Source organism: Leptodactylus fuscus, chromosome 3 (assembly GCF_031893055.1).
Source record: "Leptodactylus fuscus isolate aLepFus1 chromosome 3, aLepFus1.hap2, whole genome shotgun sequence".
In the NCBI taxonomy this organism is placed as follows: Eukaryota; Metazoa; Chordata; class Amphibia; order Anura; family Leptodactylidae; genus Leptodactylus; species Leptodactylus fuscus.
This window is the reverse complement of record NC_134267.1, coordinates 128,176,606-128,201,131: the sequence shown is the minus strand read 5'-3', so window position 1 is coordinate 128,201,131 and position 24,526 is coordinate 128,176,606. Positions and strand designations below refer to the sequence as shown.

At 41.5% G+C, this 24,526-nt stretch overlaps 1 protein-coding gene across 1 annotated transcript in view; it reads left to right on the top strand.

Annotated features, from left to right (window-relative positions):
* The window catches only part of CD109 (CD109 molecule), a 142,991-nt gene that overhangs the window by 18,156 nt on the left and 100,309 nt on the right, over positions 1–24,526 (top strand). Inside the window, exon 5 of the mRNA XM_075268364.1 lies at positions 3,962–4,087. Coding sequence (XP_075124465.1) covers positions 3,962–4,087 — 126 coding nt within the window. The remainder of the gene's footprint in view (positions 1–3,961; positions 4,088–24,526) is intronic.

Here is a 24,526-nt window from a genome sequence, read left to right as displayed (position 1 = left end):
GTGCATTCACATGATGTAACGTGCAGCGTGATCTGGCATGTATACGGCGTGTCAGAGTTTGCGCGCCATAAAAGCTCCCATTGATTTCAATGGGAGTTAGGATCGTATACGCCGCGTTATTTTGCGGCCGTGATTTGGAAGTGGAAGCAATTTATATTAAACGGGTTTGGAAGGACTGTGGTAAAAGAAAAAAAAAGCATACTCACCTGTCCCCAGTGAGCAGTCTCCACTGCTAGTGTCCGTTCATTCTCATGCCAGCGCCTAATGTGATCATTGAGACCAATCAGTGGCCTCAGGGGTTTCTGGAGAAGGATTCCTAATTGGTTGCATAAGGTGCAGGACTTCCAGCTATGAGGCTTCAGTACAAGACTGAAGGGACACTGGTGGCCAGGAAGAGGTGAGTATGCTTTTTTTTAAATTTACACCTCCACAGCCCACCATAAAAGTTGCCCCCATTCCTGAACAGCTCTTTTAAAGGTTTTATCTATATTTCTAATATTAATGGCCTATCCTCTATAAATATTACATCTATGGAGGTCTGACAGCTAGGAACACTTCAGATCAGATTTTCTGGGATACCATTGCTACCGATAATTAACTATTCCGAGAGCCGTGCTGCTAACTTGCCATCGAATGTGTAGCGGTGTGTTAAGATACTACAGTGGTGCACATCTTATGGTATAGGTAGAGGTTTGAAGTAGTTTATTTGGCAAACAATGCACTGTGTTTCCTAAAGGTCAAAAAAAAAAAAAATGCTGGTTAAACCTGGTTATCCCTTCTCATGCAGAACTTGTCCTATATGGCAAAGTAGCAATTAACACTATTAGTAGGAATAAACCAACATATAAAAGAGAAACAACTAGAAAACTGCTGCACTTGAAGATTTTGTTTCTGTTTGTACCACTTCAACATTGAGATATTCTATTCTCCATGTATTAAAAAAAAATAAAAAAACTGGACAAGTGTTGTATACTTTTCCACTGGTTCTCATAAAGAGCAATGGTAAATAACCCAGTTGGAGTTTAAACTAGACTACTTTTTTGATTGAGAAGTGTAGCTCAATATCTCAGTACTTAGGATCACCATGGAAGCACATGCAGGTTTTTCCAGATGTGGGGTTCATTGGGGTTGTATCATATGGGGGCATATTGTGGGAGGAGTACCCCATACACTATAGTGTTCCTTAAGTTCCCTCCAGGTCCCACAGAATATTGTGTAGCTTCCTCCAGGTCCTACACAAGTTAGTGACTCCCAGATCGTAGACAAGCCAAAGATGAGGGCGGAAAGCACAAGTGCAGTAGTTAAAGACTAGCCAAGGTCAGCAACTTAAATTAGGTGGATCAGAATGAGCAAGTAGAAACAACTGAAAGCAGCTATAGGTTAATACACAGGAAAAGTGAAAACGGAGTACAAACCAGGAGAACCCAATCCCTCTCCTCAGAGTGAAACATGTCCTCATTCTCCAACTCATTTTCAAAACCCACAGACGGAGATAAAACTTGAAAAGGAGATTTACTTCTTTGTGCAGCATCTCTCTTCAAGGGCTGGTTCAGGTAGACAACTAGAACAGTAAGGGAAATCAGGGAAAGACTAAGGGGACAGCGGGGCTCAGCGGTATTATTCTGAGTACTGGGGATATAGGTAGACACAATACCAAGAACCACCTAGACAGTTCTCATCCAGACACAAGGAACCACTAAGACAATATATGAGGAGTAAGGCCGCCTGACTGGGCAACGAGAAAGGAAGAGCCTCAGAGAGGAAGCTGGATTGGCCACGAGATCCCCACCAGAGAATCTAACATATGTCCCAATCAATAAGTAGGATATGCAAATAAAGCCAAGGCAACTCAAAGAGCACAGAGTAAACAATATCAGGTAGGACATACAGGGCCACCCAACTTGGAGCTCTAGGGGTACTGTGGCAAATTGGACAGTTTCAGAGAGAATTTATCCATCGATAGAGGACGCCAGCAGAGGTTTCTTTAAAAGCACAGTAGGGATTTGGTGACAATCTTCTAAAGCTTGTGTAAAACTTTCAGCAGAGCTGGAGTCCAGAATAACTTTTGCTGACACATGGATAACACCAGAAGTCAGGGTAGCTTTGGAAAAGAAACTAGTGTAGTGTAGAATCCCACTATTGGAATGATGGCATCCTAGCTTGAGGAATCAGTGGCACACGTAGTGTTCATTGCCTGCACAATGGAGACAGATATTGTCATTACCATAAAGTATACTGGCTTTCCTTCTAAGAAGGAAAATCATAGATAGGAGGGAGAGTATCTGTGCTGCGTGAGCCCGACTGCTGCAACAATACAGACAATGGACAGGTAACTGATAGTAGTGAGCACTAGGTCTTGATATAACTTGGATGTTTATTGAAATATAAAATAAAAAAAAATGTATAACGCTGATTACAGTGAACCCCAGATCCAACAATACAGAAACTACAGTACTACATAAATAAAATAAAATATAATATAATGCAAATTTGATAGAAATTACTTTCAAAAGCAATCATCTGTATACAAACTTTGTCAGATGGATATTTCTGCAGGGATACAGAAATGGATTAATGGTACTGACCTGTAAGCTGCTTTCAACAGTTATGAGCTGTGTTGGAGAGTGTTTGGCCATAAGGGTTTATACAGGGGTCAACTAGTTGATAAGTTAATGATAATTTGCCCAGTTTGCGAGCATCTGTATACAAACTTTACAGGTCAGTACCATTGAACCATTTATGTAGAAATACCCACCTGACAAACCGATACAGATGATTGCAATTAGGCAAATTATCATTGACTTATCATCTAGATAAATATTCATGCACTGGTACTTTGTTATTCTGCTTTTGAATATAAGGAAGTTTACACAATCTTTTTTATAATCCTACAGATAGTGTCAAGATTTCACAACTTTGTGCAATCCACAACCACCTGATAATGTAAAATGTTTTTTTTATCAAGCATTTTATGGATGTAACATGTATTTTCTTGCTTCAGTTTCAAGTACTATGCTTTTGGTATACATAATATGATATACTCTAACACCAGTTTGTCTGCCAACACACTTATTTAAGAAACTCCAGTTGTAATGAAGCATTTACATAAGGGTGCATTCACACAGAGGGAAATGGTGCTGAATTTGGTGTGGAATCCGCGTCAGATTCAGCGCTGAAAAAAAAGCCTCCCATTGACTTCAATGGGTTCCATTAGCAGAAAAAAGAACCCAGTGAAGTCAATGGGAGGCTTTTTTTTCAGTTCTGAACCTCTTTCTAGCCTTATTATTCTAAAAAATGTGCACAAAGTAAAACGAATAAAAAAAATCATAAAATGCTGGTAAATAAAATGTGATTTTGTTATGTATTCTGACAGGTTTACAAAATGAAACCAATGAATATTAGTCAGTTCTGGTATGTTCACAATGCTATCATTTAGGTCTGATCAAACATAGGATAATACACTGACTGATGCCGACAGAGCACCTTCTGCCTGCATCCATCTCCATTCACTGTAATGTTAAAAACCAGACAGAAGCCTTCTTCAATCAAGTATATTTATTGGTTTAAATGGCAGAAAAAATAAATGAACAGGACAAAAGAAAACTTCCATCTTGTTTTTAATATGAATGATGGCAGGAAATAGAACATTTCACACAGACCTGATAAATGTTTATTGTTGACAGCAGCTTATTGGGTGAGATCCTTTGATAAGTATACAGTGCTCTTTCGGCATCGGGGTATTGTTGACCAATGGTATTGAAAGTGCAGTTGATTAAACTTTGCAGTATAATTGTATACAAATCACATATGTCTAGAAGTCCATGTGGCAAATGTTCAATGAACCATTTCACACAGTACTGTCTAATGTAATACACAGCAATGGTTTGAATCTAGCTTAACCATAACCACACTTCTAATAATATTATATTATTATCTTAGTAATATGTCTTTATTTTTTAAGGATCCACGTGGAAACCTGATAGAGCAATGGTTAGAAGAAAAAGCTGAGTTAGGAGTTGTGTCAAATATTTTCCAACTAAGTGATAATCCACCACTTGGAGACTGGTCAATAAAAGTAAAACTGAATGTGAGTATTCTATTCTAACAGTATAAATGTTACAGTGTTGGCAAATTTGTGAGAATAACAAAACAAGGAAATTTGAAGGAGAACATATTCATTATATTACTGCTTTTGTCTCATTCAAATGGTTTTATTTGTTGTATCAGCTTTAGGTGATGTCTTACTCAGGGCCCTTTTAACACATTAGGCCTCGTTCACATCTGTGTTTGGTATTCCATTCGCAGGAGTCAGCATGGGGACTCCCATGAACGGACTACCGACCGCACTGGGAAGCGGTGTGCTTTCCACACAATCTCCGCACGGAACTTACGGACAGAAAAGTAGCTTACGATCTACTTTCCTGTCTGCATGACTCATGCGGAGACCGTGTGGAAAGCACACGGACCCCATTATAGTCTATGGGGGCCGTGTGCTTTCATTGCACACTGCTTGCCAATGCATTCGGTAGTCCTTTCGGGGGTTCTTACCGACTTACCGACTCAGATCTGAACGAGGCCTTACTGAATTCATGTTGCATGACATTTTAAATATGTTGTTTGTCACTGAAATGAATATTTAACTCTTCTACATTTTCGGTACAAATGTGGGAAATAGAACCTGAAACATTACCGTATCCATACTATAAATTTTCAAAATTTGTATCTGGTGCAAAACATAATGGGAAAAAAGGTAAAAATGCCTGCATGGTCTGTTTTTCACTGCTTTGTCTTCCCCCCAAAAGTTAAACAAAATGTGATCACAATTTCATACATTACCCAAAACAAGATCATTATAAAGCTTTTTAAATATTTTTAAAGTGTTTAAAACATGTGAAAAACTATATAAGGGTGCATTTACACTTTGGCTGCGCTGACTGATTCTGAACGTTAACCCCTTAGAGACACAGCCCAAAAGTGACTTAAGGACCAGGCCTCTTTTTTCAAAACTGACATGTGTCACTTTAAATGGCAATAGCTTTGAGACGCTTTAACTTACACAAGTGATTCTGAGATTGTTTTTTTGTGACATATTGTACTTCATGTCAGTAGAAAATTTTTGTCGATATTTTTTGCCTTTGATTATGAAAAAATAGGAAATTTGATGAAAATTTGGAAAAAAGTGCAGTTTTCAAACTTTGAAATTGCAAGCCTTTCAAATGGAAAGCCATACTACCCAAATTTTTTGATAAATATAATTAACCATGTCTCTGATTTATGTAGAAGTCAAATTTTAATCACCCTTTCATTTTTTTCAGATATTATAAGGCTTACAAGTCAAGCAGTGATTTTCCAAATTTTCAAGAAAATTTCCAAAACACATTTTTCAAGGGACCAGTTCAGTTTTGAAGGGAACTTGAGAGGCCTCTCTTGTAAAAACCCCCATAAGTCACCCCATTCTCAAAACTGCACTCCTGAAAGAATCCAAAACAGCAGTTAGACAGTTTCTTAACCCTTTCAGCATTTCACAGCAATTAAAACAAAATGGAGGTCAAATTTACATTTTTCAATTTCTATCACTAATATATTCATTTAGCCCTAGAATTTACACATTTACTAAGGGTTAAAGGAGAAATTGCACCCCACATTTTGTTACGCAATTTCTCCCGAACACGGCAATACCCCATATGTGCTGGTACCCTAATGTACGGGCACACGGTCGCTCTCAGAACGGATGGAGCGCTAATTGGATTTTGTAGGCCAGATTTTGCTAAAATAGATTGCAGGCACCATGTTCCTTTTGCAGAGCCCCCAAGGTGCCAAAACAGTGGAAACCCCCAAAATGTGACCCCATTTTGGAAACTAGACCCCTCAAGGAATTTATCAAGGGGTATAGTGAGCACTTTGACCCTACAGGAGTGTAACAGAATTGGCCCAACAAAAGGAAAAGTGACATTTTTTGCTATAAAATGTAGCTTTAACCCCAAATTATGCATTTCCACAAGGGGTTAAAAGAGAAAATGCACCCCACAAGTTGTCAAGCATTTTCTCCCAAAAACAGGAATGCCCCACATATGGATGTAAAGTGATCTATGGGCACGCTGTAAGGTCCAGAGCGGAAGGAGCGCTATTGGGATTTTGGAGGGCAAATTTAGCTTGAGTTTGTACAAGGCACCATGTTGCATTTGGAGAGCCCCTGAAGTGCCAGAACAGTAGAAACCCCCCCAAAATGACCCCATTTTGGAAACTAGACCCTTCAAGGAATTTATCAAGGGGTATAGTGAGCACTTGAACCCTACAGGTGCTTCACAGATTTTTTTACCATTGAGAAGTGAAAATTAAAAATTACTTTTTTTATAATAAAATGTCACTGTAGCCCCAAATTTTTCATCTTCACGAGGGGTTAAAGGAGAAATTGCACCCCACATTTTGTTACGCAATTTCTCCCGAACACGGCAATACCCCATATGTGCTGGTACCCTAATGTACGGGCACACGGTCGCTCTCAGAACGGATGGAGCGCTAATTGGATTTTGTAGGCCAGATTTTGCTAAAATAGATTGCAGGCACCATGTTCCTTTTGCAGAGCCCCCAAGGTGCCAAAACAGTGTAAACCCCCAAAATGTGACCCCATTTTGGAAACTAGACCCCTCAAGGAATTTATCAAGGGGTATAGTGAGCACTTTGACCCTACAGGAGTGTAACAGAATTGGCCCAACAAAAGGAAAAGTGACATTTTTTGCTATAAAATGTAGCTTTAACCCCAAATTATGCATTTCCACAAGGGGTTAAAAGATAAAATGCACCCCACAAATTGTCAAGCATTTTCTCCCAACTACAGAAATGCCCCACATGTGGACGTAAAGTGATGTATGGTCACACAGTGGGATAGAACAATAGTTGGAGGGTAGATTTGGCTGAAATTGGTTTTAGTTACCATGTCACATTTGTAGAGGCCTTGAAGTGCCAAAACAGTGGAAACCCCCAAAATGTGACCCCCATTTTGGAAAATAGACCCCTTGACTTCAGTGACATTAGTGTTAAATTACACCTCTTAAAAAATTTACCAAGAAGTATAGCAAACATTTGGATGCAGCTTGTATGGCAATAATTTATTATCCAGAAATTACTGCATAACCGGATGAAAGTAATTGTGTGCAGAGTACGTGATGGTATAAGGAGGCGATATTCCATGGAATATAAATTCTAAAATTAATATTCCATGGAAGTGTGGTACAATCTAAAGCACTCCTTCATGCACAGGCCAGGTTTATCAGGGCAGGTGTCACACTGATAAATGGTGTCTCTCCTTATTCCTCTTTTGTAACACACTCTGCATCTTTTCTGAGTTTTCCCTTTTTTAGCAGTTTGGGGGACTTCACCGGGAAAATGTTGCCCTGGTACAATACGGGAACCATGAGTTTCAGAAGTACTGGGGCCTGGCACTTCTAGGTCCCCAAATATCAGGGACTTGATAATTGCCTCCTGAAACTCAAGGAAAGTTCCTGTGTGGCCTGCACATCGTGATAGCACGTAAGAGTTATACAATGCCATCTGAACCATGTGCACGACCAGCTTTTTGTACCACACTCTTGTTTTTCGCATGGCACTGTAGGGCTTTAGGACTTGATCAGATAGATCAACCCCTCCCATGTACTTATTGTATGCCAGGATGCAGTCTGGCTTGGAGACAGTGGTACTGGTGCCACGCAGAGGGACAGAGGTGCTGCCGCTGCCATTAGCTGTGGTCAGTACAAGGACATCCCTCTTGTCCCTATACTTGACCAGCAGCATATTCTCATTGCAGACGGCACTACTCTCACCCTTTCTGAGGAGCTGCTCAATATGTGCCCTAGGGAGGCCTCTTTGATTTCTGCGCACAGTCCCACAAGCTGCAGTTCCTCTAGAACTCAGGGACCTAAAGAGTGGGATGCTGGTGTAAAAGTTATCCACATAGAGGTGATAACCCTTGTCCAGCAGTGGGTGCATCAAATCCCACACAATTTTCCCACTAACTCCTAGGATTGGGGGGCAGTCTGGGGGCTCAATCCTTGTGTCCCTTCCTTCATACACCCTAAATTTATAAGTGTATCCTGAACTGCTCTCACATAGCTTATACATTTTAATGCCATACCGTGCCCGCTTACTGGGCAAGTATTGGCGGAATTTTAGCCTCCCTTTGAAACTGATCAGAGACTCATCAATTGCAATGTTCTGATCAGGGATGTAGGGCTCTGCAAATTTGGAACTAAAGTGGTCAATGACTGGCCTAACTTTGTATAAGCGGTCAAAATTTGGGGCATCTTGGGGCGGGCACTGGGAATTATCATTATAATGAATGAACTTTAGGATACTTTCAAACCGCTTCCTGGACATAGCCATTCGATAGATTGGAGTGTTGTGCAAGACGTCTGTACTCCAATACTGACGAATTTTAGGTTTTTTCACTATGCCCATATGCAGAATAAGACCCCAGAAAATCTTCATTTCTGCTGCATTTACTGGGGTCCAGTTCTGTGGCCTGGCATAGGAAGAGGTGGCATTTTGTTCCAAAATTTGTTCAGCGTACAAATTCGTTTGGGCCACCATAAGATCTACAAACTCATCAGAGAAAAAGATTTTGAAAAAGTCATTTTCTCTGAAGCCCTCAGTCTCAATTTGTATTCCTGACCAGGCAACAAAGTCAGGAAGCTGAGGCTCATAATTTTCTGGGGGTGGGGTCCACAAGGGCTCTACAGGTGGGGCAACTAACTCAGCAATTGTTCCGGGGCGCCTCCTTTGGGGTTGCTCATCACTGGAGGAGGAGGAGGAGGAAGAAGAGGAAAAATAAAGGAATGGGGCATTTTCCTCTTCTCCCTCGCTGGCGGTATCAGTGTCAGAGGCCAGTATGGCGTACGCCTCTTCTACTGAAAACCTTCTTTGGGATGATTGGGACATTTTTGTGTGTGTGTGGTGTTTTACTTGAGTATATAAAACTTTATTTCTTGAAACTTTATTTCTTGAAACTTTATTTCTTTGAAACTTTATTTCTTTGAAACTTTTTCAGTGTGGGGTGTGTGTTGTGCTTTAACACGTGTATTTTATGTAAAAAAAAACAAAAAAAAAACCTTCCCTTCTATCAAAAATGGAGCTATATATAGATTGAAAAAAAACTGAGCCAAAAATCACAAATGTGACCAATAACGTATATTTTATTACTGGTCAATTTGCGGTGGCGAGTTTTACAAAAAAAAAAGCTTGTGCACAAACAAAATTCTCTTTTCTACCTACTAGAAAAAAAAACTGAGCCAAAAATCACAAATGTGACCAATAACGTATATTTTATTACTGGTCAATTTGCGGTGGCGAGTTTTACAAAAAAAAAAGCTTGTGCACAAACAAAATTCTCTTTTCTACCTACTAGAAAAAAAAACTGAGCCAAAGATCACAAATGTGACCAATAACGTATATTTTATTACTGGTCAATTTGCGGTGGCGAGTTTTACAAAAAAAAAAACTTGTGCACAAACAAAATTCTCTTTTCTACCTACTAGAAAAAAAAACTGAGCCAAAAATCACAAATGTGACCAATAACGTATATTTTATTACTGGTCAATTTGCGGTGGCGAGTTTTACAAAAAAAAAAGCTTGTGCACAAACAAAATTCTCTTTTCTACCTACTAGAAAAAAAAACTGAGCCAAAAATCACAAATGTGACCAATAACGTATATTTTATTACTGGTCAATTTGCGGTGGCGAGTTTTACAAAAAAAAAAGCTTGTGCACAAACAAAATTCTCTTTTCTACCTACTAGAAAAAAAAACTGAGCCAAAAATCACAAATGTGACCAATAACGTATATTTTATTACTGGTCAATTTGCGGTGGCGAGTTTTACAAAAAAAAAAGCTTGTGCACAAACAAAATTCTCTTTTCTACCTACTAGAAAAAAAAACTGAGCCAAAAATCACAAATGTGACCAATAACGTATATTTTATTACTGGTCAATTTGCGGTGGCGAGTTTTACAAAAAAAAAAGCTTGTGCACAAACAAAATTCTCTTTTCTACCTACTAGAAAAAAAAACTGCCCCCAAAATCACAAATGTGACCAGTAACGTATAATTTATTACTGGTCAATTTGCGGTGGCGAGTTTTACAAAAAAAAAAAAGCTTGTGCACAAACAAAAAAAAAAGAAAAGGAAAAAAAAATGCAAAAATGCAAAAAAACCTAACAAAAAAAAAAAAATAAATTTGGAGAAATGCCAAAAAGGGCTTTCTCAAAAAGGGGAGGGAAGTGAGTCTCTTTTCTGCACAGAATGCAGAGTTTAGGACCCAGAAGCTGGAGGAGCCAGACAGTCTCAGATGCCTCGGTCAGGAAAGGGTGGAGAGGAGATGGGAGGGGGGACGGGAGACGGCAGAGGGGAGAGATGGGCAGTAGAGGGCTGGCTGGGAGAGGACCTAGGACGTCTGGCAGAATCTGATCGAGGTATGACGCAGCGGTAACGCAGCAATCTCACGCACAGGGCTCACAGGGCAGCACGGGTTCTGCTCTGCTCGCAATTCCCAGAGGGAGTGATGTAAGTAGAGCAGTGCCCGAAGTTTACACTGCCCTGCACGCCATTGATTGGTCAATCTGCCATGATGCTGGCAGATTGACCAATTAAAACATCTGGAGGGGGTCGCACCACTGTACGCCCCCCAAACACTCGACAGGGATTGGTGCAAGGTGTAGCTCCAATCACTGTCACTTTTGTACCGATCTGTCGACACAGATCATTGGATCTGTGCCGGCAAGCTGCAATTGGACATTGCGAAGCAATCGTCCAATTGCAGCGATCCACGTGGCAGGGAGGGGGTTAAATCTTCCGATTCATGTAAAGAAAGTTGTCTGCTGTCATGGACAGCAGCAACCTTCTTACAGTTTCCGTGTCTTGAGACACGGAGGCTGTTTATAACCATGACGTATTATTACTTCATGGTGCGCGAAGTACCTCGCGTCCATGACGTAATAGTACGTCAAAGGTCGCTAAGGGGTTAAAACACGTTCAGAATCAGCGCGTATAAAGCAGACCCCATTCATTTCAATGGGAGCCGGCATACGAGCGCTCCTCATTGAAATGAATGGGCTGCTTTTTTCTCTATACATGGCGTAAGCGCTCCGCTCATTCCGAGCCGTACACGCGAGCGCTTCTAAACACTTCCCATTCACTTCAATGGGAGCGCTCGTACAGAAAAAAGCAGCCCATTCATTTCTATGGGGAGCGCTCGTATGCCGGCTCCCATTGAAATGAATGGGATCTGCTTTATACGCGCTAATTCTGAAGGTGTTTTAACGTTCAGAATCAGTCAGCGTATCCGAAGTGTGAATGCACCCTAAATTTGGTATTGCCATACACATTTTGACCTGCAGAACAATGGTAATCATACTTTTATTTCAAATATGTATGGCATAAATGCAAAATTGTGTTTATTACCGATTCTAGTCCATTCTGAATTTTTTTTTTTTTTTTAATTTTCAAATACTTTATTTGAAATGAATAAGTAGTACAATACAGAATATAATTTGAATAAATCAATGACAAGAATGTACAACATGTAGAAACAAGTCAGGATGTAACAGTTGTAACACTTGTATAGGCAATCAAGTAATACAATTGGTTTTAGAGAGGGGGGGGGGGTAAAGATTGATTACATACCGAGACAGAGGCCTTTTGCTCAGTCTCGGTATTTAGTGTGGTGTTTTCGGTAGAAATTTGGACAGCACTGGCATCTACAAATAGAAGTATCAGGGTAAGTCAGGTGTTTATAAGAAGGATAAATGAATATGGGTGAGTGAAGATGTTGTGGAAGAGTAGTTGGATAGAGGAGGGGGGAAGTGAGAATATTGGAAGTGGAATAGAGTGGTGGGAGGGGGGAAAATGGATGACTAGGAATAGTAGAGAAATATACAGAAAGGATAAGGACTAAAAGTGAAAAGACAGAAAGGAAGGGAGGTGGGGTTGAAAGAGGGAGATGAGGTAAAGCAAAGGGAGAATAGGGGAGAATAAGATAAAATAAAAGAAAATGAGAGAGGATAAGAGGGAATAAGAGGGGGAAAGAGGGTATAAGAGGGAATAAGGGTCAGAGGGAATAAGGGTCCGCTGGGAGTCATGTCTCACAAAATTGAAGTCGGACATCATACGGAGAGGTCCCAAAAGTTCAAAGATGTAATGCCCGCCAAGGAGACCAGATTTTCATGAATCTGTCATGGCGTCTATCTTTCCAACTTGAGATTTCTTCAAATCTCGCTATTTGTTTCACTTTCGCAATCCACTCAGCTCTCGTGGGAGGGGAGGTGTCAAGCCATTTTTTAGGGATGAGGGAGTTTGCCGCCGATATCAGGAATGAGGTCAGGTTCTTTCTGGAAGGTTTGTAATCTGCAGTTGGTAGGGAGAGAATGACCATTTCTGGTGTAAGTAAGAGATTGGGGGATGAGCATTTTCTGACCAATGTTTGCACATCTGCCCAGAAGTTGGTAATTAGGGGGCACTCCCACCAGATATGCAGCAGGGATCCAATATGTGACTTGCACCTCCAGCATACTTCTGAATCTACAAGTTTCATTCTGTGTAGCCATTGTGGGGTATGATACCATCTCGTGAGTAGTTTGTAATGTGTTTCTTGTAAACGTACGCATGTGGAGAAGCCATGTGAGTGAGACAGAACTGAAGAGACTTGTTCTTCAGAGAATTTGATGCCAAGATCTATTTCCCAGGAGGTGAGGAAAGTAGGTTTTGAAATAGTGAGTTGGCTTACAAACTTGTGTAGTACAAATGAGGTTTTTCGAAGTATTTTGTGTCCGGCTGCTGTTGATCTTTCAAAGGGAGTGAGTGTTTTTCTGATTGTATGTGATTGAAACCATTTTTGGAGAACCGACTGAAGGTGTAGCTGATGCAGGAAATTTTTATCTTCATGCAATGCTAGGGTCTTAATTTTACCCATGTCCGGTGAACCTGTTGCATCTAAGACATCAAGTAGAGTGAACTGGCAAAGTCTATGCCAGATAGTATCAAGTATCCCTCCCAACCTATCGGACCAGTATGGAAGGATACCCACTGGGGTGATCGGCGATATGTCTGGGGAAAGAGATTCTGCGAGATCTCTCCATGTTTCGCATGCCCCCAGTAACAATTGATCAATATTTTTAGACTTATGACCCGGTTTCCCATGCAGCCAAAGTTCTGCCACAGAGGCTGGGCCAAAAGTAAATAGAGAGATCTGGAATGTCTGTGAGTTTGAGCTTGGATTTGCTAGTTCAACCCACCTCTTTAATTGAACTGCTTTGTAGTATTCTGTCACGTCCGGGAGTCCTATTCCTCCAGCAAGTTTCCGTTTCATCAAAAGTTTTAAAGGGAGGCGGGGACGTATTGTCTTCCATAAAAAGTTTGAAAAAATGGACCGAACCGATTTAAAGAAAGAGGGTGGGAGGCGGATGGGTAGCATGTGAAGTCGGTATAATATGGTGGGTAACGCGTACGTTTGAAGCAGATTGCGTCTGCCAAACCACGAGAAAGGAAGGTGGTTATAAGAAAGGAGGGTCTTTTTTAAATCCAATAAAAGGGTCTTAAAGTTTTCCTCATATAGGCGGGACGGATCGGCCGTAAGTTTGATGCCCAAATATTTTATCGATTTGTCAGTCCATTTTAAAGGGAGCGAAGACATTCTGAATTTTCTTTTGCACATCCCCAGTATACCATAAAGAAGTTGAATTTGTCCCACAAAACACAAGCCCTCAGATGGCTTAGTGAATGGAAAAAAAATAAAACAGTCATGTTTTTTTGAAGGCAGGTAGTAAAAAAAACTAAAACATAAATGGCTGCAGTAGGAAGGGGTTATAGAGGTCATCTAGCTTCGAAAAATGATCTACGAATGCATGTAAATAACTGTGATAAAAGGAGTGTCAAGTAAAAGGAAACAGTAAGTATTTAGCACTGCTGTGAATGTATTTGCAGATCAATTTTGGAAGCTGAATAACCCCTTTAAAGTGTTCAAGTGAATCATTAGATATTTTTTTTGTCAATCATTGAATAGTATATAGTTACTATTCTAGTTAAGTGTGGCATGTGTTGGAAGAATAAGCACTATGGTGTTGTATTAGGACCAATTGTTATATTGTCATTCTGAATGCTATCATAAAAATTTATTCACAATTTCAACCGTTTAATAATACTATAGTTTAAAAAAAATATGGACACCAGATGGCAGTAGAAGCAAACTTGAAAATGATGAATGATAGAGAATCATAGTATCATTATCATAATATTGTTTAGTCTATTGAACATAATAGCTGTGTATTGATGGATATCTTAATCAGGTTTTCAAGGATTTAGATACTGGGTAGGTATCAAGTTCCCAGTACCACCAACCAATCAGCTAAAACTGCACAGTATGGGAGTGAGCTCAGTACACTGTTTAGTGAACTTACTGGTATATTGTAGCTCTGTTTCTACTTACTTGAAAGGTTCCTGAGCTGCAATGGTCTATCACGGCCACTCCACTACACACAAAGCTGTCTGCTTCCGACCCCATACACTTTGCAATTCCAGTGAATGTAGCTGCTGCTGCCGTACATTCTATATTGAAGACCTATGGCCTATGCTAAGGATACCTCACCAATGTCCCAAACTAACCCTTGAAGTGATAAGTAATTAATGTCCTTTATCTTGACCCTACATTATAGCTGCACAATCACGAGCATTTCCACATATAATTAATAGGGGGAGAAAGTATAGGGAAAATACATCAAAAGCTAAAAAAATAAAAAAAATAAAAAATACTGTGGAAAACCCCCCCAAAGACCTGTGATTCACTGCTATTTTTTACCACAGTGTTTTTTTTAGCTGCGTCTCGCTGTTGGGCCTAATCCTTATCATCTGTGCATCACACTATAAGGATAAAGCCTCACATAGCAGGCCAAAAAAAGTGCTGCGGGAAAAACGCAGCGACATCGCATCATAGTTTTTCCCGCAGTGCTTTTCACAAAAAGTCAGTAAAGGTTTCCATTGCGTATTTTCTGCTTCCATTATACCTGTAGGGGAACAAATGGCATTTCTGTAGGTACAAGTGACATGAAGCAATTTCCAAAACTAGTATACTGTATATACTCACACATACCACACACATCATACCATATCTACCTACACAGTCATATATATACCATATATACTCACACATATACATTATCCTAGCACATATACATTATTATAGAATATATACTCACACATATACATTACAGCATATATACTCACACATATACATTACAGCATATATACTCACACATAGCTATATATAAACATACAGTACTCACACAGTATACAAGACATAAACTATAAGCAAATGTACACATATATACATATTAAATATTATATTTTACCAAAAAAATACACACTCACATTTGTCTAGAGTGAAGCTGTTGCATCGCTGCAGACTTCTTCCCTTCTTCCTGTCCCCACACACTACGATCAGACACTACTGTGAGGGGGGGGAGGGGGAAGTCCGGGCTCCATGGACAGGATCTAATAAACTGGTAAGTTTAACTGCTGCTGTATAGTATCCGGAGGGTTAAGTAGCTGCACCCCATTCCCCTAACGCCGGCCCTGACTGTATCCAAGCCATCTCTCTCCTCCTCTGCTGAAAACACTAAGCCAGCCCAGGACAAGTCACATGCATCTTCTTTTTTTAAAAAAAAAAAAGTGGTAAAGTGGCCTGTCCTGGACTGGCTTAGGTTACTCAAAATGCCGTCTCTCGACATAACGCCGCCTGAGGCTATTGCCTCACCTCGCCTCATTAGAGGTGCGGCACTGCCGGCAGTAAGGCTAATGACACCAGACACTTATTTCTGGTATTCATTCCTCTCTCAGTCAAGGTGAACTGACGTTGTTTATTTAAGACAACGTGAAGTTAAATAGCAGCAGACAAGGCAAAATAGATACGAACAGCACAAGTTCTGTGTTCGCTTCTGATTGGTGTAATACATCTTACTCACACAAAAAGAAAATTTAAACAGTTCCATATATAATCAGCTACTTCTGCTCCCTGGTGGTGTCTCCTGGGAGAGGTCTCCTGGCAGCGAGTCAAGTATGTGCTCTTCTTTACACAATGGGGTCTTATACTGGGTGCAGCCACCATCTTGTATTTCAGTTTCAAACATAAACAACTATATGATGCCCCTAATATAAATAACTTCCCCCTTATATTCATAATGCCCCCTAATAACCCATATATACTGTAAATAAACCCCCCCCCCTTATGTTCATAATGCCCCCTTCCGTTATAGTTATAATTACCCTTCGTAACAAACCCTTATAATATTAAAATATCCTCAACTAGGCTAAAGAAACAAAAAATAAGTTCTACTCACAATGCTATGATGTCATCGCACCTACCTGTGCCGAGAAGCATCTGTCTGCGTTCTCTTTGTCTTGTAAATTGCAGATCTCAAGTCAAGTTGCAGAAAGCATTTTAACTAGATCGGTGTCTGCAGACACCGATTTAGTGAAAAGTAAAAGAAATATTAATGGCTGCGCTGAGGTTGGCTCGGGGCAAATGCCCTGGCCTATTAAAAAAAGAAGTGACTGCTTAAGCCAATCAGCAGCTTCAGCAGAAGGGATCCAGGACGTCACAGACAGCAAACAGTTTCACTTTGAGAAGACGCCAGAGCAACGGGACTGGACTGTGCTTGGAGATCACCAGAGCACCTGGGAAAGGTGAGTATGATTTTTTTTTTTTTAAATCTCCCCCTGGCCTATACAAAATATATAACTGTTTCCCAGACAAACTCTTCAACAAAGGGGTGGATTTCAGTGATCTTTTGTCATACTACTTACAGATCACATAAGCAAATCTTCTTCTGTGAGCAGATGTCTTATTGCCAGGCAGATGACAATGAGGAAGAGGAGACAGGACATGGCTGAGTTAAATTTAAAGTCCGGGACCTTGCACAGTTGGGTATTGGATATCCACAAGAAAAGTCAGCTGTATCAGATCAAGTTGGGGTCTGACACCTTGACCCCATGCCGATTTGCTGTTTTGGCTGCTGAAAATCATATGCTATTAAAGTGAATGGAAGCAGAGCTGCAGTTTCTGGTGCCTCTGCTACATTGCACGGATAGTATGCTGTATGCAGTGTACAAAGATCCATTCATTCTGGCAGTGGCCCCAGATACTTCAACCCTGATCCTGTTTGTTTGAATAGTAGAGTGCTGCTTTCATCTGTATATCAAGTATATGGCTTCCGGCAACATAAACAGCTGATCTGCATGGAGTCTGTTGGGGTGTTGGATTCCAACCGATGTGATACTGATGACCTTTCCAGTGGGTAGATCATCACTATTTAACTTTATTAGGTCCAGAACAACCCCTTTAAATGTTAAAGCTTTTTATTGTCACATTCTTTTTCTGATTATGGGGATAATGTCCATCCTTACGGAGAGACCACCTATTGGGTGTGTGGAGAGTTATACATCCATAGTTGCTCCACTGCAAGGGAGTATGGGAGGAATATGCAAATCTGTCTCCCAAGATGTAAATAGGGAGACAGTGCCTCTGTTATGCTGCCCTCTATGGGAAGCACCCTGAACATCATGCCCGACTTTCCCAGAAACCTTTACTGCATAATGTGGGTTTTATACCAAGTTTCTCAGCTACGGATGGCCGTTTCGGTCTGGTTGGACTTCATCAGTGCAGCGTAGAGAAAACTGACTTGATAGAAGTGAGAGGCTGAGAGACCAGATTATGGGGATAATGTCTATCCTTATGGAGAGACCACCTATTAGGTGTGTGGAGACTTATACAGCCTCTCACTTCTACCAAGTCAGTTCTCTCTACGCTGCGCTGACGAAGTCTAACCAGACCGAAACGGCCGTCCGTAGCTGAGAAACTGTCTTGGTATAAAACCCACATTATGCAGTAAAGGCTTCTGGGAAAGTCGGGCATGATGTTCATGGTGCTTCCTATAGAGGGCAGCATAACAGAGGCACTGTCTCCCTATTTACATCTTGAGAGACAGATTTGCATATTCCTCCCATAATTCTTTTTCTGGTCACCAGATGGCAGTAAAAGCAAAATAATCATTGTCGAGTATCACGCATGTAATGTGGTTTAACAAAGACTACTAGTTGCTCATGATAGATATCTTAAGTGATAAGTAAACTATAACTATCCCTTTGTGCGACCCCGAGTAGATTGAAGTTAGAACAACTTCAAAATCTGTGATTTTTCTCCCACACTTCAGAAGCATTTGTGCTAACTATAATAGACTGTGGTACAAATACCCACAGAGCCTTGTAGAAAAATTTACAATTATAACCTATCTATAACTTCAATGAATATGAAAGGCTTTAACAATCCTGAAAAATGTTTACATGTATTATACTCCTACCAAAAATGGAGATCTCAGATCTTCTGTAGTCAAAAGACATTATTGAGAGGGGCATATCTCGTCAATTTGAAACAAAAGGGAGTTGCAATTTTTATCCATAAATTCAGGGGCATAACTAGACTGGGTCCCCCAGCAAACATTTGACTTGGGGCCCTCTCATGGCATAATACCCCCCTTCCTGGCCTCCATAAAGTATAAAGCTCCATTTACAAGGGGGTAACACGGTGGCTCAGTAGTTAGCACTGTAGCCTTGCAGCGCTGGAGTCCTGGGTTCAAATCCTGTCAAGGAGTTTGTACGTTCCCCCCGTGTTTGCATAGATCTCCTCAGATACTCCAAGACATACAGATAGGGAAAAAAAAGTGTACATTGTGATCCCTATATAGGGCTCACAATCTACATAAAAAAGGCCCATTTACACACACTATAATGTTGAAAAAAGGCCCCCAGACAGTATGTCACTCCACACGGTATTATGTCTCACTGTGGCCCCTGCACACACTATATTGTTTCATAGTGACCCCTGCACAAAGTCTAATGTCCCACAGTGGCCCGTGCACACAGTATAATGTCCCTCAGCGGTCCCTGCACGCAGTATTATGTCCCACAGTGGTCCCTGAACACAGTATTATGTTCCACAGCAATATTGTGTCCCACAACAGTCCCTCCACAAAGTATTCTGCCCCATAGTGGACCACACACAAACCATTATAGTATGGCTCACGTGACATCTGGGATGTCACTAAAAAGGCCCAAAAATGCAGGGAGTCCCACTGGATCCCAGGAGAGGTGAGTAAAATAGTTTTTTATGTTTTCTCACCTACCTTGGGCCCGTGCCCTCACTCACTGATCCTCACTCCTGCTCACGGTCGCCTCAACTTCCCCAATAACCTGATATGGGATGCAGAAAGGGAAGTGGAGACTGCCATGAGCATAAGTGGGGAGCGGTAAGTAAATAGGACCTGTTACCTACTCGAGTTACTCCAGCAGGTAATGGGCTATTAAAAAAAAAAAAAGAAAAAAAACATCTGGGGCACACCAAGCCCCCTAAGGTCCAGGATCCAGCCACTGCATAAATTATTTTACTGTAAGATTATAGATTTAAAATGGGACCCTGCTGCTAGATTTATGTTTCTCAAATGTGAGATAGGCAATAGAGATGAGTGAGTAGTATTTGATCGAATACCTTCCCGCCATAGGTATTTGTGTAAGCGGCTGAACACCAAGGGGTTAGACGCATCGAATATTCGATGCGCTTATCCCCTCGGTGTTCGGCCGCTTACACGATTACCTATGGCAGGGAGGTATTCGATCGAATACTACTCACTCATCTCTAATAGGCAACTCTATCTATAGTATAGCAAACATACTGTATATGCTCCAAATAAGCACCAGGTCTCTTTCCACCTGCTGAGTTTGAGGGAACTCCAGGCTTTCTCTCAGGGGTCACTTATACTGTGTGGAGACCTTAATCTATCCCTAAACTCCCTGTTTTATTTGTCCACAGGTAAAACGTTGATTGCTTACAGCAAATTAAATAAACTGAACTCTACTCAATGCAACTGTGTCCAAAACTACACATACTACTATCACACACACACCTCTTATAGCAGGACTAATTATATCTTTGTTCCCTATAGACTACTTTTAAATGCTGCCTCTGAGGGGATAGGCATCATATACATCTCTTATCAGGCACCTGTACATCTCACTTTGCATACCTCCTCATAATCTAGCCAGCAATTAACATAGAGACTCAATTAGTCTTTGTTACGGGACATGCAATATTTTACAGACAAGTTATTGCCAAACTTCACTCACAAGACCAACAGGACTCATCGTCCTCCTCAATGCAGTGGCAAGCTTTGAAATGTGTGAAATGGGGCGACTTGATTAAATAAGGGGCTCACTTAAAGAAATAAGCCTCACACAAACTTAATACACTTCTTACCACCTTGAGCGCCCTCGAATCCTCACATAAACAAATAGGTCATCACTCACTACTGGGAGAAATGGTCAAAAGTCACCACAAAATAACTCTCCTTGATTTTAAGCACCGAAGGCTCCAAAACATATGCTCCCTTGCTTTCTATGAACCTCTACCATTTCCAAACTTTCCCACCTCCCTCACCTAAGTAATTTTTTTAGGAGATGTACAGACTCTTCCATACATCTATGTGGTCCAGCGAGAGCCCGAGGGTCGCTTTCTCCCCTCTAAATAGAAGCAGCTAAAAGGAGGCCTTGCACTTCCCACCTGCTTAGCATACTTTAGGGCAGCTGTCACAGCCCAAATACTTAACTGGTACCATAATAAAGACTAAATTGTGGGTGGAGATGGAGAATGTTATGTTGGGGTCTCCTTTGGAGCTCCTTCCTTTGAATTCCAGGTCTTTCGCTACTCACTCTCTCCCATACATATCTATAAAAGTACTGAAATCACGTAGGATGTTTCTTTTTAAGGTGTAGATGGTTCTGGAAGTTATACACAATAGTATAGGCCTGGTACAAGCTGTATTTAAGGATTATAATAAAACGCTAATCGAACAGCATACTAAATATAATACATACAGTACATGTGATATATTAGTAACATAAAGGACATGGTTTGACAATCACATATAGGTACATGCATAACGTGGCTAATATATAGGTTCATAAATGTAGTACAGCCAAGCATGAGTACAAACCATAAATCATAAACTAAAATACTTTTGAGAACTACAGTAAATATAATAAAGCTGAGGTGTCAGTAGTTACCGTAGTTGGTTGAAACAGTTTGAGTTTGGTGTCAAAAGGTCTCATGCAAGTACAGGTCTCAATAAATTGAGTACTGTGCAGTTTTTTTTAATAAACTTTCTAGCGAATCCCATTCCCACTTTGCGGTAAAATAAGCGGTTCGGACACGCGGCGGTTTCCAAAACCTCTGCATATTTTCTGTACAAAGCACTGCGGTTTTTCCCGCAGCGTTTTGTTACTGTGGGATGCTACGTGGGGCCTTAACTTCAAATTTAGGAGTAAAATTTCTGCATAATATTTTAATAAACCGTAACAAGGATATTCTTTTTTATCTGTTGTCTTCTTGTTGCTTTTGCAATTTAACCTGTGTTTAGTCTGTTCTTTCCTAAATTATTACTGCTGGTTTTTCATCAGTCTTTCATTTTCTAAATATTGATCAGTAGATTGATTTCGGCTCAATGTTATTGGCTGCACACATACATGTGTTACTGATCAGTAAAGAAAAGATATTTCGCCTTTTGTAAGGCAGACAGATTTTTATAGAACAGTTTGGAATATTTCTTTGTTATGGTTGATAGTGTACATCAAAAGACACTTGAGCAAAACAATTAACAGACGCCAGCTGACTTTGTTTTATGGATAAGGTTAAAGTCAGGTTAAAATAATTGGCAAAAGTCATAACTAGATGGAAAATGTGATGGCACACACCTTATCCAAAATGTTAACAATTGGTAGCAGATGTGAGACTCTGAGAAGTGACTGGATAGACAGCTTGGATTTGTTAAATGAGATTTTTCTGTTAAATTTGCAACTCATTTTATTCTCACCAAATTTTTTATTGCTGCGATGTATGTGGCATATACATTTTTTTTTCTTTGCAGAGAGTTTCTCTATCGGAAATACCTTTGTCCTCTTGAGTGAAGCCTTTTAATACCTATTTTCCTGTGTCTAGATTTTTTTAAAAATTTTTTTGCTATAAGATTGCATGAACAGAATCTTTTTATGTCTTTGTTCCAGTTCTGAGTTGTATATAACATAGCACTATGATCAGGTGTAAAAATATAAATTTATCAAATAGTATATGGAGGCACCATAAAGAAAGATTATGAATGATAATCTGTTTTCCCTTAGCCCAAACAGCAGCACAACTGGGGTATTCCTGCCCCTATGAGCTGTTAGGACAGGTGGAATTTTTAATTACCTAACAGCTTTTGACCTCTATAAGAGGCTGGAAGACCTGCTCCTCCCTTGTGTTAGTAACAAGTATGATATACAGAGCAATCTATGCCAAGAGCTACACACACATACACAAAATCTGTACAATAGCACCTCTTAGGGAGGGAGCCTTGTGCTGCTGTTTGGGCTAAGGGAAAACAGATTATCATTCATAATCTTTCTTTCCCCCTACGCCCAACAGCAGCACAACTGGGGATTTAGCAAGTATTATCTCCCCTAGGGCGGGACCTCCTGGCAGGCTGATGCCAAGACGGAGTGCCCAAATGCTGTAGCATCGGCCGTACGCCAGTCCAATCTGTACTGTTTGGCAAAAGTCAGCTGTGAGCTCCAAGAGGCTGCAGCACATATCTGCTCTAGAGAGAGGAACCGTGTCTCTGCCCATGATGTCGCCACTGATCGGGTGGCATGGGCTCGTAGGAAATCTGGAACAGGAAGATTCTGAGCCCGTAGGGAACAGCTGATAGCTTCTCTGATCCATCTAGACAGGGTTACCTTTGATGCTTTAGCGCCTCTATTGTGGCCAAACACATTAACCAGAAGATTCTCTGATCTTCGGAACGGTGCTGTACGGTCTAGGTAAATACGTAGTGCTCTTACCAGATCCAGTGTGTGTAGCTTCTCCTCCTGCTCCATAGCAGGAGAGGGAAAGAAGCCCGGTAGGGTGATCACTTGATTGGTGTTCTGAAGTGTGGGTATATACAAAAAGAGAAAAACATGGCCCGCACATCCCAATCTTATACATTGATCTAGTAGTGCTTCTCAGCAAATTCTACAATACTGAACATGAGGTTCTTAGTATACATATTGATCAAGGTGTATAAGCCCACTAGCCACTTCACGGCGACCTCTTTATAGTGGGTCCCTACTCTACTGGGTGTGGTGCCGCACAGCGACCGCCACAACCGTAACACGGCGCCCACAGGGCGAGCGACCCAGCGGTCCGGCAACACCCCTGCCACCAGACCAAGCCCCCAGGGCTCCGGGCCGCGCCGCCCCATGGGCACCGCACCACAGAAGCAGCAGACACCACGCAACACCACACCATGTGAACAGATCTCAAAAATTCACCTTACCATATTGCCCCAGTCAGAGGACTGAGAAGACTGAGAGGACTGAAGTGTGGGTACCTTCGGCAAGAATCCTGGGACGAACCTTAGCTGTACTCTGTCAGGTAAGAAAGTTATGAAAGGTTCGGAGGCTGCTAGAGCCTGCAATTCGCCAACCCTCTTGGCGGAGGTTATTGCCAACAGAAAGGTCACTTTAAATGACAGGCACTTCCAGTCCACTTCAGATAATGGTTCGAAGGGGGGTGCACATAGCCCTTGTAGAACCGCGGCCAGGTCCCACCTGGGGACAGGGGGCCGTACCTGGGGGCGGAGCCTGGCAGCCCCCCTAAGGAACTGTTTGACAAGAGGATCTTGTGATAACCGTGTCTCCAGGAGAGCAGATAGAGCTGACACTTGAACCTTGAGGGTGGCAGGTGCTAGTCCTCTCTCCAAGCCGTTCTGTAAGAACTCTAGGACTGCATCTCTGTCTGGATCGCGGTGGCTGCCTGTACACCAATCTCGGAATATCCGGGCGATCCTTTGGTAGCTCTGATTGGTTGCCTCTGCTCTTGAATGGGCTAAGGTACTTAGCACTCCCTGGGACAATCCTCTGTCTGCGCGTATGGCGCGGTTAGCCTCCAGGCAGTGAGGTTGAATTTGTCTAGGCCCAGGCACGGCCGACTGTTCAGTGACACCAGGTTCCTGACTGGTGGAAGCCTCCAGTAGTTCCCCCGACTCATAAGGATAAGGTCGGTGAACCATGCCCTTTTTGGCCAGAACGGCATGATCACTATTGCCGAAGTCTGGTCCTGCCTGAGTTTCGCCAATACCTTCGGTATCATCGGTATGGGAGGGAACACGTATGCCAGTTCGAACCTCCATGGTATTGACAGGGCATCCACAGCCAAAGGGTTGTCTTCCCGGTACAGGGAGCAAAACCTTTCTACTTTGGCGTTGTGTTGGGTGGCCATCAGATCCACCTTGGGGAGACCCCACCTCCTGGTCAGGTAGTGGAAGATGTCCTGGTTCAGGGACCATTCGCCTGCGGTCGGCCGGCCTCTGCTGAGTTGATCCGCTAGGATGTTCAGGCGGCCCTGGATATGTACCGCGGCCATCT